The sequence below is a fragment of the Podarcis vaucheri genome (assembly GCF_965113315.1).
Source record: "Podarcis vaucheri genome assembly, chromosome: 4".
Taxonomy (NCBI): Eukaryota; Metazoa; Chordata; class Lepidosauria; order Squamata; family Lacertidae; genus Podarcis; species Podarcis vaucheri.
Genome location: NC_138762.1, coordinates 21,878,806 through 21,895,729, shown reverse-complemented (window position 1 = coordinate 21,895,729; position 16,924 = coordinate 21,878,806). Strand labels below are relative to the sequence as shown.

At 42.7% G+C, this 16,924-nt stretch overlaps 1 protein-coding gene across 1 annotated transcript; it reads left to right on the top strand.

The window, feature by feature from the left end:
• Nucleotides 1-1,450: 1,450 nt before the first annotated feature.
• On the top strand, nt 1,451-16,600 carry LOC309530436 (stromelysin-1-like). Its single transcript, XM_082219412.1, has 10 exons — nt 1,451-1,660; nt 3,191-3,435; nt 3,551-3,699; nt 5,542-5,667; nt 6,406-6,567; nt 7,454-7,613; nt 8,123-8,256; nt 9,685-9,844; nt 10,713-10,813; nt 15,354-16,600. The coding sequence occupies exons 1-10, from the start codon at nt 1,562-1,564 to the stop codon at nt 15,458-15,460; spliced, it is 1,443 nt and encodes a 480-aa protein (XP_082075538.1). The 5' UTR covers nt 1,451-1,561; the 3' UTR covers nt 15,461-16,600.
• The last annotated feature ends 324 nt before the right edge of the window (nt 16,601-16,924 follow it).

Here is a 16,924-nt window from a genome sequence, read left to right as displayed (position 1 = left end):
CAAGACGAATTTCCCTATGGGCTTGCTTCGCAAGACGACAGCCCATAGGGAAATATCCGGGACAGTGGGGAAGCGCAGCGCGTCTTCCCCACTGTCCTCGGACCTCCTCCGAAGCCGGGCGGTGGGTCGGGAACGCCTCCTCCCGCCGCTGCCGGGCTTCAGAACGATGCTCCGAAGCCGGGCGGGGGGGAGGGAACACCTGCCCCCGCCGCCGGACTCCAGAGCGCTGCTCCGAAGCCGGGGGGCGGGAACGCCTCCTCCCCCCGCCGCTGGACTCCGGAGCGCTGCTCCGAAGCTGGGCGAGGGGGAGGGAACACCTGCCCCCGCCGCCGGACTCCGGAGCGCTGCTCCGAAGCCGGGCGGGGGGGAGGGAACACCTTCTGAAGGCGGGCGGGAGGGAAGTCTTTGTCCCCCCTGCCTGCCTTCCCAGGGGCTTTTAAATCGCCCCGGACAGCGGAGAAGTCCTCCACTGTCCCGGGGCGATTTTAAAATGCCGCCCACCAGCATTTTAATATCGCCCGGACAGCGTAGAAGTCCTCCGCTGTCCCGGGGTTTTTTAAAATGCTGGGCGTGGGAAGAAAAGCCCTTGTCCCCCCCCCAGCCTTCAGAAGAGGTCAGGGGACAGACTGTCCCCGGACCTGGTCTGAAGGCGGTTTCCCTAGGAACGCATTAATTGATTTTCAATGCATTCCTATGGAAAACCGTGCATCGCAAGACGAAAAACTCGCAAGACGAAGAGACTTGCGGAACGAATTAATTTCGTCTTGCGAGGCACCACTGTAATCAGAGTAGTAGTCCTATTCACACTTATTTGGGAATAAACACAAACTGAACCCAGTGAGACTTGCCTCTGTGTGTAAACAGGTACAGGATTGGCCTGGAGAAAATCTCACCATTCTTTTTTCAAAACACTTTAAGGCAGAAGCACTATGCCCCATTCACAGGCACAGTAATCATGCAGCAAACATATAACACTATTTTCTCTCTCTCATTTCTGAATTCACTCGATATTTTGGTGTTATTTTGACAGTCCTTTTGAGCTGGAAATACATTTGTTCCAGCAATCTGGATTCATCTGATCATTTTAAAATAGCCAGTCGTTTCAAGCTAGGAATTGGTCCGAAATGAATAGAATCAAATAAATTTGTGGGCCTATTTCTGGATTATAAACAAGAGCCACCTTGACTGTGCCCCATGAAATAAAATTATTCAAGTCTCGGATAAAAAACGAAGACAGATTCGTCACCCTGGAGCATGCTGTCAGCATCCTTGCGGCTAATTGACGGACAAACGTAGGCAACCATTTCCTAAAACAAAATTATTTAAGATTGCAACATCTGCCAAGGTGAAGAGTGAAGCAACTATCTCCAGGCCAAAACATAACTCTCTCTTTTTCCATGCCCTCTCCTCCTGCTGATTGGGTAATATTCTTAACTGAGTCAGAACACAGCTTATTTTATGAAGCCCCAAAAGTGCTATATAAGCAGGGACAGATAGTAAACAGGAGCAAAGACTGAGCTTTGGAAACGGAAACGTGCGTAAAGGAGCAACTGGATTCAGAATGAAAACCATCTGCTTTATGCTGCTGTGCCTGGCCGTGGCATATGCAGCGCCAGTCAGTTCACAAGGAAGAGAAGAAGAAAACTTGCGGTTCGTTCAGGTAATGGTGGTTAGGTGATGGGTAGAAACAGTGCTTTTTCTGGGGCGATGCAGGGGTATGCATACCCCTAAACATTTTGTGAATCTTTGTACTTTGGTCCATTTACTGTATTTATTTCCCCCGATCTGAACTATAAAATGGTGATTTTCTTGAGTCAAAATGAGAGTACCCCTAAACTTTTTTTTTTTTAAGGAAAAAAAGCACTGGATAGAAATCATTTGTCCATGAATAGCAAGGAGACTCGAATGAAAAGTGATTGCTGGTTTTGCAGCTTATTGGTTTGGTTTGCATTATTTTGAGAAAGGTGGGCCTACCCAGAACTCTATGTATTGTGCACTCTGTTGGTCTTTTACGGTGGTCTTTGACAAAATGTTATTCAGAGCAAACCCACTGAAATTAATGAACATGGCCCCATTAATTTTAATATGTCTACTGTAAGTAAAAGTTTGTTGTTTATTGTTTAGCGTTACGGATTTACTTTATAATCAACAACAAACTTTATTATGGTCGCAGCCCAGCATAAGATACTTTAGAATCTAGACTGCAGAATTATAAGGGATTTTCTGCATTCGTGATTTCTTTTTAGGTATACTGGAACTGAGAATTTTACCTGATCTCACTGCATAGAATTGCTATGTTGCAAAAATGAAATTGACCTGGCTTGCAGTAAAGTCAGGCAATGGCAGGTGGCTTAAGTGGTGGTGAGCTTGGAACAAATATATGCATGTAGATAATTCAAAGGCTGTTTTAACAATCTGTGTGGTTGAGCCAGGAAGAAAATAGCATGTAAAACCTAGCAATGGATAAATATGTCAGTTTCAGATTTCTCTCAGCGCATTTTTTTTCTTTCATTTTTTTCCAGTCTTAAATTCCCCTTCTCCACATTTTTGCAACAATTGATGACATTTTTTTAAAAAAAAAAGATCATCAAAATTTAACATTTCAGTGTGAATTTCACATACTACGGTACAGTCAAGCCTTGGTTGTTGAACGTAATCCGTTCGACTTCCGAAATGTTTGGTAACCGAGGATCAAAGGGCAGTTGGCAATGGAGAAAAAAGAAAGAAAACTCCCCGGAAGCCATTCAGCTTCTGAAAAGCATTCGAAAACCAGAGCAGTTACTTCTGGGTTTTCGGCATTTGGGAGCCAAAACGTTCCAAAACAGAAGTGTTCGGGAGCCAAGGTTTGACTGTATACACATCTTTGTATGCAGTTTTGAACAATATGCACATCAATCAATTAGCAGCCAATATTAGAAAGTCACCTGGCATCATGTATGGAACATCAATTTTCCTGCTTGGCAGGGGGTTGGACTCGATGGCCCTTGTGGTCTCTTCCAACTCTATGATTCTATGATTCTATGATCTGCAGAAGCTGTTTGTTCCTAGCATTTCTTGAAATGGTTTTTATTGTTTCTGTGTTTCATTCTGTGTATCTTGTACACCACACCAGTGGCTTTATGCTATGAAGCAGACTATACATTTGTTAATTAAAAATAAATAAATGTGCACATTTCTCTTTCTTTATCAGAAGTACTTGGAAAAATATTACAACTTCACATCAGATGGGCAACCAGTTTTTAGACAGAAAGCCAACAGCCCTTTTGTTAAAAAAATCAAAGAAATGCAAAAATTCATGGGGCTCCAGGTGACGGGCAACCTGGATTCTAATACGCTGGAGGCGATTCAGAAGCCCAGGTGTGGAAACCCAGATGTTGGGGGTTTTGGCTTCTTTCCGGGACAGCCCAAATGGGAGAAGAAAGACCTGACCTACAGGTAATCTTTCAGCATCAGGTCTTAAGGGTGAAATCCACACATTTTATAGTGATTAACCACAGCCTGAAATGATAGCCCGCTTCTGTTTTGATTTGTGCTGCCTTCTTTTTCGAAGGATTGTGAACCATACGCCAGATATGGATTCAAGCGATGTGTACGAAGAGATTGCGAAAGCGTTTAAAGTGTGGAGCCGGGTTACACCCTTGACATTCAAACGTGTTTCAGCCGGCGATGCAGATATTATGATCAGTTTTGCTGAAAGAGGTAAAAAAAGGGGGCGGGAATAGGTTGAACCATTAAATATATTAAGGGCAACCTAGAAACGCTGGACAGATATGACATCAATAATAATAATAATAATAATAATAATAATAATAATAATAATAATTTATACTCTGCTAATCTGGGTGGCTTCCAACAGAATATTAAAAACACGACAGAATATCAAACATTAAAAACTTCCCTAAACATGGCTGTCTTCAGATGTCTTCTGAAAGTCAGATAGTTGGCCATTCCACAGGGCAGGCGCCACTACTGAGAAGGCCCTCTGCCTGGTTCCCTGCAACCTCACTTCTCGCAGTGAGGGAACAGCCAGAAGGCCCTCGGAGCTGGACCTCAGTGTCCAGGTTGAACAATGGGGGTGGAGACGCTCCTTCAGGTATACTGGGCTGAGAACGTATAGAAAGGAAGCTGCCGTATACTGAGTCTGACCATTGGTCCATCTAGCTCAGTGCTGTCCATACTAACTGGCAGCCGCTCTCCAGGGTTTCAGGAGTTTTCCCTAGCCCTACTGGGAGCTGTCGCAGATCGATTCTGGGAGCTTCTGCATGCAAACCGGCTGCTTTATGGCTGAGCTATGGCCCTTCCTCCTAAACCAATTGCTAACAGTACTTCTGGACAACTTGTGATGCCCAAACTGAAGAATCTTCCAGTGTAGCTTTTCTAGCAATTGGACATCAAGTACAACACCTTGTTTTTGCAGTGCTGGGGGGCAGGGAGAAGGCTGGAAAAACTGGAGATGCCTGGTGCTCCATGATGCATTAGTGTTATATGATATCTGGTTTCATGGGTTACATGTCGGTTTCTTTATGTATAATTTTTATTAAATTTTCTGTTTTACAATTTAGAGTATTCATTTAAACAACCTAAAAATATCAATGACTTCCATTCTTCTCTTTCCGTGGTTCATTTTAAATAGCATAAATCCCTGCATATTTTATATAAACGAAATCATTCAGTATTCCGTTATTACATCCATCAAAACTTATTTACACTATTGAATTTACCTTAATGCTGCCACAATCCCGCCCATATATTCAATAAACATTTTCCAATCTTCTTTAAACGAAGGTTCTTCTTGTTCTCTTATTCTATAAGTTAGGTCCACAAGCTTCACATATGCCATCAGTTAAAGTTGCCATTCTTCTTTAGCTGGGACCTCACTCGTTTTCCATTTTTGGGCTAACGCATAGCTGTCAAGCGTCCCTTATTTGGCGGGACAGTCCCTTATCCCAGCGCCATGTCCCGCTGCTGTCCCTTATTGATGATGTCCCTTAAATAAGCTACTGAAGGTAATGTCCAGCTGTCCTTTGTCAACAACAAATTGTTGCTAGTTTTTTGTGTTGAATATATGCTATATGGTAATTTATGGACCTAATAGGTATCTAAAGCCATTTGAACGCAACAAAATATGTATTTTATCAAAGTAATTGTTGATCCCTTATTTTGGCTGCTGATCCCTTATTTTTGAGGCTGCTGGTCCCTTATTTTCAAATCTGTAAGTTGACAGCTATGGGCTAACGAAACACGGGCCGCAGTAGTGACATACATAAATAACCTTTTTTGACATGTTTACTAGCACGCTAGAAATAGTTACAGCATATTTCACACATTCTTGTTTTGTAAAAACTTGCTTCATGTTTTGTGAAGCTTCAGCAGCATTTTATGAAGGAAGGGGAGAAAGCAAGGCCAGGTGTTATCAGTGTGTTGATGGTGTTGCAATTGGAAACTCTGGGATGAAGGCACAATTGCTGAGTAATAACTAAGTGCAGCTCAGCAACTATGGCCAGCAAATGGGCAACCAACTGTTTCTTCTTGCGTACTTAGAACATGGCGATTTCAATCCCTTTGATGGTCCTGGCGGGACTGTTGCCCACGCCTATGCTCCCAGCAGAGGTATTGGAGGAGATGCTCATTTTGATGAGGACGAAAAGTGGACCAACGGCTTGGAAGGTAATTTTAAAGAATGGAAAACAAACAAAACCACACAGATTTGCCATGTCGTATTGGAGATCTAGTGTGATATCCCTATCTCCAGTTGCAAACACAAAAGTATGCACATACTTCTAGAGGGGGAATTACGTGGTGTCAGCTGACTCAGACATGTTCATTTGCTCCTAAGTAAGTTCATAAAGGAGAGAGAGTCCGCTGGCTTATTTTCAAATCTCTGTGCACCAAACAAGGTCCAGAAGGCAGGCAATCAGTCAGCCTCTATGCTGTATACAGTGTGCTTATAGATAACTCTGTGGTTTGCATGGGGACGGGGGATTTTTATCACATCTTACTTTTGCCATCTGCTTGCAGAAATGCAAATTTACAATAGTGAACAATATTCAAATCTGTATTTCCCCGAGAGCTCTCAGTTGTTATAAGATACCTTCTGAGCAACACTGGGAGACAGAGTTTGCTTAGACAGATGATAACTGTTAGAGGGTTGTTGCTGTTTTTTTAAAAAAAGCAACCGTGTTTATTATTTTAACATTTTAATCTACAGAGGAGTGTTGGTTGCTGCAGTAGGTGCTGTTGCTACCAGATCCTGCTTGCATGCTTCCCATAGGAACCCGATTGGCTACTGTGAGATCAGGATGCTGGATTATGATGGGCCTTTGGCCTGATGCAGCAGGACTTTCCTTATGTTAAACCTTGGAGATGCAAATCTGTGACGTGATGCGTTTCTCTTCTGCCTTTCAGGTTCCAACCTGTTTTTTGTTGCTGCTCATGAATTTGGCCACTCGCTTGGGCTCTACCATTCCCAGGACCCCCAAGCCGTGATGTTCCCAGTGTATAGCTACACCCAGCTCACTCAAGAGGTTCTCTCTCAGGACGATATCAAAGGCATTCAGTTCCTCTATGGTAATTTATGTTCAGTTTTATTAAATGATTAAGGAATTTGTAATACCTTTTTTGAAAGGCCACAGGATGATTGACAACGTAATAACCTTAAAACACACACACAAACTTCAAGCCATTATTTGAGTATAACTAGTAAAAGCATCAGCATCAAACTATTCATAAATTACGAATCACAGTTCCCTTCACTCAGCCTGCTGGAAAAGGTGCATCTTTACATGTTTCCTAACAGAAAACAATTATATGACTAGGTGTACCTCACTGGGGTGCAAGCATCACACACACACACACACTCAGGGCTGTGCCCTGCTCACTTCATGCATGAACCCCATATATCCCTTTCCCCACCCTTTATACCTCACCAACTCCACCACCATAACCCTGTGGTTTGTATGGAAGACCCACCTGCTTGTGTCTCCATCCTCTGGTCCCCTCCTTCTCACCTTGCCTGAGCCTGCTGGTCCATCTTCTAGAACTCTCCTCCCCTTCTCTCTTTGGCTGGGCTGCCTGCCCACCCACTGGCCCAGCAGCTCAGCATGCTGTAGTTCTCGGTGCCACCTGTCTGTGGCTAAGCGAACTGCAATGTGACAGCATCCTTACAATTTCATATACGAGAGAGAGAGAGAATCTAAAATAGTGTAACATTTGGGAAATGAAAGTTGACTGATGTTTATGTTAGTCTATGTAAAAGCCATTCCTTAATGATATGTTACTAAGAAATACATTCTTCTTGGTCCTGCTTGTCAAAAACTTTGTTTACACATGCTCTGTGTAAATTAATGTCAACATATAATTAAGGAAGTGTTCTTTGTGCAAATGTTTGAGTATTCTTATATTTAGACAAAGAAGGCTGTGCTCTACTAATTTCAGACTATTCAATATCTTTAAGGATCAACAACTAACCCACCTGAGGAGGACCCAGTGGAAGACGACATACCAAGAGTACCTGCCAGGCCAACCCAACCTGCAATACCAACTGCCTGTGATCCTCATTTGACGTTTGATGCTGTCACTAACTTTCGGGGAGAAATGTTGTTTTTTAAAGACAAGTAAGACAGTAATCTTTAAGCCCCCCTACCATCCAAACAAAGTAAGCTATGCCCAAGTCCCATAGAACTGAATGGGGCTTAGGGCAGCCATAATGAACTTGGCCCATTAATTACAATCAGATCTAAACACAGATTTGTTGAGTTGGAAGGGTCATCTAGTCGAACTCCCTGCAATGCAGGAACATGACTCATAGTTCAGTTCTAGCCATGTCTCTCAGAAGTAAGTCAATGTGGCTCACTCCCAGATTAGTGTTGTTAGGAGTGCAGCCTAACAGTACAATCGTATACATGTCTACTCAGAAGTAATTTCAGTGGGACTTACTCCCTGGCAACTGGGTTCTTCTGCCACACACACAAACCCCTTTCCTTATCCTTTCCTCTCTTTAAGCCCCTCTCCTCACTTACCAGGAAAAAGCTGCCATCATCATCATGCTGTCTAGATGGTACAAGTACAGAAATAGCGTGTCCCCAGGCACATTATATAAAATAAATGTATATGTTTCTTACAGGTATTTCTGGCGAAAGCACCCCCATTATGCACAGCTTGACTTTAGTTTAATTTCCACATTCTGGCCATTTTTAACATCTGGAGTTGATGCAGTTTTTGAAAATAGTGATAAAGATGTGGCGTTTCTTTTTAAAGGTAAGGATGCAGAAAATAATGACGATTCTGTTACACTTTTACTATTTAGAGCTTTCAGCCCAGACCACTGTAAGCAGATGAAAACATTAGCAGGATTTTAATTGCACTTGTAATGTAAAAAAAATAATTCAATGGATAATATGGATAGATATAAAACATAGACTATGATATAATACACAGTTGAAAACGTTGACATTAGGACCCACTGAGGGGATCTCTGAGTCACGAGATTCAGAGAAATCTCTGTATATGTAAATCTATTTGGTTTTGTTATAAAGCTATACCTGTATTTGAAAAATCAAATAAAAACGATTGTAGAGCTTTCAGCTCACTCCATCTTGACGATCGCAGACAATAGAAAAATGAAGATTGGCAAGCAAGTGGCGCTACATTGATGACATGCGCTTGCTGTAGCGATAGCATTATCGTGCCTGTTTCCACCCTTGATCTGGTGGCCGGATGCAAAAAAGAGGACAGTGTTTCAGTCCCTTTAAAAGTTGTAGCTTTTACAAGAAGGGTCGTAGCTCAGTGGTAGAGCATCTGCTTTGGGCACAGAAGATCCCAGGTTCAATCCCTTAGTTGGGCTGGGAGAAAACCCTGTTGGAACTCCTGGACAGACAAGCGCCAGGCCGTGTAGACAACTTTAAGGTCTATAGACCAAGTCTGACCCAGAATCTCCCTCTGGTCCTAATTCGGGGCCAGATTTAGGTTTGATGAAGCCCTAAGCTAAGGGGGCCCTTTATATGTCCAGCTGTCCTTTGTCAACAACAAATTGTCGCTGTTTTTTGTGTTGAATATATGCTATATGGTAATTTATGGTACCATTGTATATAGAAACAAGCAAACCAGTGATATTTTAGGGAGCGGGCTAGCAGGCGGGGTCCATTATTTACATCATAGGAGCCTACACAACACAAAACACTGTTGTTGTATGTAGGTTTTATTTCATTTGTTTTTTTATCTTATATTTTGGAAATGTACATCCAGGTTTTTTCCTTTATTTTTGGGGGGAGAGGGCCAAGAGAGTGGGGCCCTAAACTATAGCTTGTTTAGTTTATACATGAATCCAGCACTGTATAGACGAAGTCTGACTCAGAATCTCCCTCTGGTCCTAATTACTTTTTCTACACAACTATTAAAGGTATGGGAGCCTTGTCTCCTTTGGCATCCAACCCCCCTATTTCTTCCACATATGTAAGTGGTATGAGCAATATCAGAGGGGTGCAGGGGTGGGTACTAATGCAGTCTCCCCCCAATCTGCCCACCCCATTGCAGTTATTGGAAGGGAAGGCACATCTCTCTCATGCACTGTCCCCCACCCTAAAAATCACTTTGCACCTCCTGTGCTGTCCCCAGCGTTGTTTTTCTTCTATTGCCGTCACTGAGAAGCGTTGGCTAAAATATGTTCCCCCACCTGCTTCATCTCAGGCAACCAATTTTGGGCCGTGAAAGGAGACTCCAGGCTTCCTGGCTACCCCAAGCGCATCCATACCTTGGGCTTCCCAAAAGACGTCAAGAAAATCGATGCAGCGTTTTACAACAGCAATGAAAGAACGACATACTATTTTTCATCTGACAGATACTGGAGGTAAGAAATCGTGTCAGATGCAATTGGTAAATACTCGTCGCTGGCTTGAAAAGAGCTCCAGAAGAACCACAGAATCAAGCATGTTAGATGACAGATGATAGATAGATAGACAAATGATAGCTAGATAGATAGACAGATGATAGATAGATAGATAGATAGATAGATAGATAGATAGATAGATAGATAGATAGATAGATTATAGATAGATGATAGATAGATAGATGATAGATAGATGATAGATAGATAGATAGATAGATAGATAGATAGATGATAGATAGATAGATAGATAGATAGATAGATAGATAGATAGATGATGATAGATAGATAGATGATAGATAGATAGATAGATAGATGATAGATAGATAGATAGATGATAGATAGATAGATAGATAGATAGATAGATAGATAGATAGATAGATAGATATAGATGATAGATAGATATAGATGATAGATTCAAATATATAGCTCTGTTTTATTGTTCAAGTCCCATTCATTTTGGGAAGATTGACAGAATTGAATGTTCCCCACGGAGTGTCCCCAGGATTAAGTTCCACACATTTATTTGAGCTGGTTTAGACCCTTGGGGTGCCTTCATGAGCTATGGCCTGCGGAGGAAGTAGCATTGAATGAGACCCACCCACAAATACAGAGAGTGCTTTCTAGCAGTGATTTGCATGAGTGTGGCAGCCAGAAATCACATGACTTCTTCCCACGTGGCTGTAGGAAGGAGCAGTTCTAAGATGGGTGGTTTTTTTTGATTCAAGGATTCACAAATCCCCTCCCCCCCAACAAAAAGCATTGTTATCTCAAATAGTGCTTTGTTCGTGTACAAATGCCTTCCTTATTATTATTATTATTTTTTACTCAGATACAATGAAGCTAGCCAAACCATAGACAAGAAACCCACAAAAATAAGAGACGGCATCCCAGGTGTTAATGGGAAGGTTGATGCTGCCTTTCAGCATAATGGTAAGTAGCCTCTGTCATGAGGACATATGAAGTGATTCCAGCCTGGTGTGAACCTTGTGATGTGTACAAACAGGAAATTGCCATGGTCTGGGTCAAAGTACCCATATTTTATTATTCATTTTTTAAAAGGGGGCAACTCCATCCAGGCGTGTAGGAAGCTGATTCAATGGTATATCCATTGCATCTGGGCAACCCAGTCAGATGGGTGGGGTACAAATAGATTAATTAACTCTGGGTGGCTTCCAACAGGACATTAAAAACACAGTAAAAGATCAAACATTAACAACTTCCCTAAACAGTTACAGATAGGTAGCCGTGTTGGTCTGCCATAGTCAAAATAAAAAAATTCCTTCCTGTAGCACCTTAAAGACCAACTAAGTTAGTTCTTGGTATGAGCTTTCGTGTGCATGCACACTTCTTCAGATACACAGAAACAGAAGTAGCCAGATCCTTCTATATAGTGAGAAGGTGGGGAGGGGTATTACTCAGAAGGGTGGTGGGAATGGGAGATAGGCAGATAGCTGAGAGAGCCTGTTGACGACTCTTAACGACTGTAATAGGTCTTACAGGAAAAAGCAAGGGGTGAGAAGGTGAGAAATGGTTTAGTCATGTATAGTGAGATAAGAATCCAATGTCTTTGTTCAGCCCAGGTCTTTCCATGGTTTTAAGTTTGGTAATGAGTTGTAATTCAGCAGCTTCTCTTTCCAGTCTATTTCTGAAATTCCTTTGTAGTAAAACAGCTACTTTGAGATCTTGTATAGAATGTCCTGGGAGATTGAAGTGTTCTCCTACTGGTTTCTCTGTTTTGTGATTCTTGACGTAGTGCCTGGCTATATACAATGGACTGTTTGGTATGTTTGGGATGGTAGCTAGAGGCATGTAGATATGTTTGTCGGTCAGTTGGTTTACGGTATAAGGTGGTGTCTATGCGCCCATCCTGTATTCTTATAGTGGTGTCCCAAAAATGTATTTCTTGCATGGATTGATTCATAGTTAGGTTGATTGTGGGGTGAAAATCGTTAAATTTCTGGTGAAAGGTGTCCAGGGTCTGTTGACCATGTGTCCAGATGATAAAAATATCATCAATGTATCGCAGGTACAAGAGAGGTTTGAGTGGGTAGGAGTTTAGGAAACGTTGTTCTAAATCTGCCATGAAGATGTTGGCATACTGTGGGGCCATGCGGGTGCCCATTGCTGTGCCGCTGATCTGAAGGAACAGGTCATCACCGAATTTGAAGTTGTTGTGGGTAAGGACAAATTGGCAGAGTTTGGTGGCAAGGTCCTCTGTGGTTTTATCTGAAATGGTGTTCCTTATAGCTTGTAAACCATCGTTGTGTGGGATGTTGGTATACAGAGATTCCACGTCCATAGTAGCTAGTATAGTATTGTTGGGGAGATTATTTAAAGATTGTATTTTCCTCAGAAAATCTGTGGTGTCACGTACATAGCTGGGAGCACTGATGGCATATGGTTTCAGAACAGAGTCCATATAACCAGAGACACCCACTGTAATAGTGCCAATGCCTGAAATGATGGGGCGTCCTGGATTTCCTGGTTTGTGTATTTTAGGTAGAAGATAGAAAGTTCCTGGTCGAGGTTCTGTTGGTGTGTTGGTGAGGATCTGTTCTTGGATGTGTGGGGGTAGCTGCTTAACAATCTTGTTCAGTTCTTTCTTGTATTCTTGTGTGGGGTCTGAGTCCAATTTTGTGTAAAAGGTGGTATTGGAAAGTTGTCTGTGAGCCTCCTGAATGCATCATCAGAGATCTACAACCTCTCCTGGACAATGACAGTTCTCTTTCTCAAGCTCTGTCATTGCCTACAGACAGCCACCCAATCTTAAACAACTCCTAACCCACAATAATACTACAACCAGACTTAACACAGACACTGGCACCAGAGCCTGCAATAAACCCAGATGCCAACTTTGCTGCCACATACACCCGGACAACACCATTACTGGCCCCAACAACATCACACATACCATCTCGGGACTATTTAATTGCTCATCGTCTAACATTGTGTATGCCATCAAATGCCAACAGTGTCCTTCAGCTCTCTATATTGGACAAACAGGCCAAACCTTACGCCAAAGAATAAACGGACATAAACCTGACATCAAGAATCACAAAACAGAGAAACCAGTAGGAGAACACTTCAATCTCCCAGGACATTCTATACAAGATCTCAAAGTAGCTGTTTTACTACAAAGGAATTTCAGAAATAGACTGGAAAGAGAAGCTGCTGAATTACAACTCATTACCAAACTTAAAACCATGGAAAGACCTGGGCTGAACAAAGACATTGGATTCTTATCTCACTATACATGACTAAACCATTTCTCACCTTCTCACCCCTTGCTTTTTCCTGTAAGACCTATTACAGTCGTTAAGAGTCGTCAACAGGCTCTCTCAGCTATCTGCCTATCTCCCATTCCCACCACCCTTCTGAGTAACACCCCTCCCCACCTTCTCACTATATAGAAGGATCTGGCTACTTCTGTTTCTGTGTATCTGAAGAAGTGTGCATGCACACGAAAGCTCATACCAAGAACTAACTTAGTTGGTCTTTAAGGTGCTACAGGAAGGAATTTTTTTATTTTCCCTAAACAGGTCTGCCTTCAGATGTCTTCTAAAAGTCAGATAGTTGTTTATTTCTTTGACATCTGGTGGGAGGGTGTTCCACAGGGCGGGCGCCACTATTGAGAAGGCCCTCTGCCTGGTTCCCTGTGACTTCGCTTTTCGCAGTGAGGGAACCGCTAGAAGGCCCTCGGTGCTGGACCTGAGTGTCTGGGCTGAACAATGGGGGTGGAGACGCTCCTTCAGGTATACTGGGCCAAGGCTGTTTAGGGCTTTAAAGGTCAGCACCAACACTTTGAATTGTGCTGGAAACATACTGGGAGCCAATGTATTATTATTATTATTATTATTATTATTATTATTATTATTATTATTAAGCTAAATGTTCTTCACTCTCCCTGCTCTGTCTATATCCAAATCCAGAAGTTCCAAACCACTTATGGTTGTCTCTGTACCCCTTTATCTGATTTTATGGGTACCGCATTCCCAAGAGATACTGTGACATTAAACACAATTAAAATTGAAACATCCCTGACCCTGATGGCCAGTCAAGTTTCCCATAACTCAAAAGTGGAGTATCTGTCTTGCATGCAAAAGATCCCAGGTCCAGAGGTTCATTCCCCAGCATAGGATTGGGAAAACCTCCTACTGAGCTGGATGGACCAAAGTTCTGACTCAGTATAAGGCAACTTCCTCTGTTCCCAACAAACCATAGAATAGGCCCATAGTTGCTAATCAAGGTCTAAAGGGCACCATAATAATGAGTAACTCCCAAGGCTGGATCTTCAAAATACATGTATGAAATTTTAATACTTATCTAGATCATGATGTGACGTTTGCTGTGCATATAGTTGCAGCTTTAATTATGCCCCTTTCCACGAGATTAGCAGTGAAATATAAATGTTGTGCCTATAAGATAGTGCTTATCGATGACCATTGCATGTCGAGGTCCCCAAGCCACCCCCCAATAACTCACACATCACACATCAATTTTGGTTTGGGTTTTTGGCACTATTTTGGCCACAACTTTATTTAAATACATCCAAGTGAGTGGTTGCTTAGGCATTGGTTCCGACTATCTGTCCTTGCCCAGGGGACAGGACTGACTTCCGGATTCCAGCGGAAGCCAGTCAGGGAAACAAATTTTGGGGAGAAAATGAAGCTGGGTCTCAGTCCCTCACTTCTCACCCTCATGCTCCTGGTGGCTTGCATGACCCAAGTCCGATGCCAGGGACAAGGACGAAAAGAATGGCAAGCCCCTGGATTCCTTTAATGGAATTCCCTTTCCGCACCACCATTGGAGGGGTAGGCACTTACCCCTCCACCAACCAATTTGAACCAATGCCTAACCACCAACCTTACAAGTTGTGATGATTTGCTACGCAGTAGGCAAAACCAAATGGCACCAGCCAATCAGCCAGATGGACAAATTCCTACCAGGCCCCTGCCTCAAAGCAGACGACCCCATGACAGGCATAGCAAGGTCAAGCGAACAACCCCCCCCCCAATACAGGGAGGGTGGGAGGGTGATCCGGTGCAAGCAGCCAAGAGCACACTCAAAGTTGGGCGACCAGTATTTAAAACAAGCAGTTCTCCCCAGTGACCCGATTAACCAACTCACTGCCTGGGTCCCTCTACAAATCCGCCCAGTAACAATGGGGTGGCTTGTATCCCCCACCGCAACACGCGCTCTCTGCTAGGGAGAACACGTCTTGTCTTCCAGGAGGCTGCTGAGAGCTGTCGCCCAGTGCTATGCAAACGTAGCAGTTAGTTTGACAGCAAACAGGGTCAATAGCAGGAAATTATCCCTTTCGCGTTCACCATCTCTCCACCCCCATGACGCCAATGTCCCAGCCATTGTCTTTTGCACTAGCCAAAGTTTCCCAATACCTCAGCATGTTTTTCTTTTCATATTTTCTTGCTGCATGTAACTTATAGTAACTTGACTATGTTTCATTTTATAGGATTCTTTTACCTCTTCAGCGGAACAAATCAACATGAGTTTGACCCTAATAGCAAGAGCGTTACTCGGATCACAAGGGCAAACAGCTGGTTTCCATGCAGAGGTTAAACCACTGACGATACAGAAAACAACTGTTCAGAAATAACCATATCAGCACTGGTCCACTGAAACTGGTTATATGTTTATAACGCATACAAATGGCAGCTACTACATGTGCAGGAGATCCAAACAGATGCAACCAGAGCTGCCCTTGAAATATCAAACTTGGAAGCTGGCATACCAGTTAACTTGACCTCCGTTATCCATATTCTGGTTACTTCCAAGTGGTTTAGACTACTGTAAAGTGCTTTGTGTGGGGCTGCCTTTGAAGACTGTTTAGAAACAGCAATTAGTACAGGCCATATTACTAACTCACGAATGTGTGTTAAGGTGATATTATATCTGTATTGGGCCAATTGCAGTGGCTCCCAGACTCCCAGTGCTGAAATGTATATCAGTAACTGTCTTTTCTGTATTTTTGTGATGACCAGTGTTTTTTAGCAGATAAACTTGACTGACTGACTTTCACCAATGTTAAGTGCCACTTTTTGACGACTTGACGACTGCAGCATAAATGTTCAGTCTGTGAACTTTGTGCCTGACACTTGTGTAATATTTTCATCTTTTTTTATTCCATATGTTGACCGCTGGCATTCACATATACACATATATAACCTTCACCACCTTGGCATAAATGACAGCTGGCTGCAGCTGATGGGAGTTGTGGTCCAAAAAATCTGGGTTGATGAAGGCTGATCTATACTAATAGCAATTTCAGTTCTCTACATAGCCAGAACAGTACCATCCATGCAGCAGAATGGTGAGGTTTTAAACAAGTTAGAGTTAACCAACTTGGAGATCCTTGGATGGGGAGCAGCCTGTACATTAGTTGAGCTACTAAATAAAAGCAATAAACCCAAAGTTCTGCAAAAGGACAAAAATGTTTTAAGGGGGAAAGTTGAAGGGGAGAGAAACACCCTAAACGAAGACTGAGCAAATTCAGTAGCCACAAAATGGGGGAAATGGAAATCTGGGTTGAGATGGGAAACAGTAGCCTGGAACCAAGAGCAATCCATACTGCAACATTTTGTTGCAGGCCCCATTTCTTTGTTTATCAGTGGACATGTGGTTTTAGCCCAGCAGTTTGTATGTACTTGTTTCTCACATGGTGTTTGATAATTCATGAATAAAGTATTTTTTGTTTCCACATACGCGGGCTACGTTTTTGTTGCTGTTCTACAACATGGCCATTTTTGCATATATTTCAGAGTCTATCAAAACAACTGAATATGTTACCCTAAAGAGCTGGGGCCTCACGGGATGTTTAAACTTCCATCCACTAAAAGCATTAAAAAGCATGAGTTATTTTCAGACACATAGATTATGAAAACCAGAAGGAACCACTAAGGCCATCTGGTGTGATGTTCTTTTTAACATAGTCATAACATTTTGCCCACTGTTTCCTGCAGTGAATAGAGATTAGTGTTCCCCCCCCCCCAATTATTTCAGACCCAATAAACTTGGGTGGAAAGC

Coding starts and splice junctions, on each gene's coding strand:
- LOC309530436 (XM_082219412.1), top strand. CDS start 1,562: ATGAAAACCATCTGCTTTATGCTGCTGTGCCTGGCCGTGGCATATGCA. Junction 5,668..6,405: donor GTGGACCAACGGCTTGGAAG/GTAATTTTAAAG, acceptor TCTGCCTTTCAG/GTTCCAACCTGTTTTTTGTT. Junction 10,814..15,353: donor TGCTGCCTTTCAGCATAATG/GTAAGTAGCCTC, acceptor TTCATTTTATAG/GATTCTTTTACCTCTTCAGC.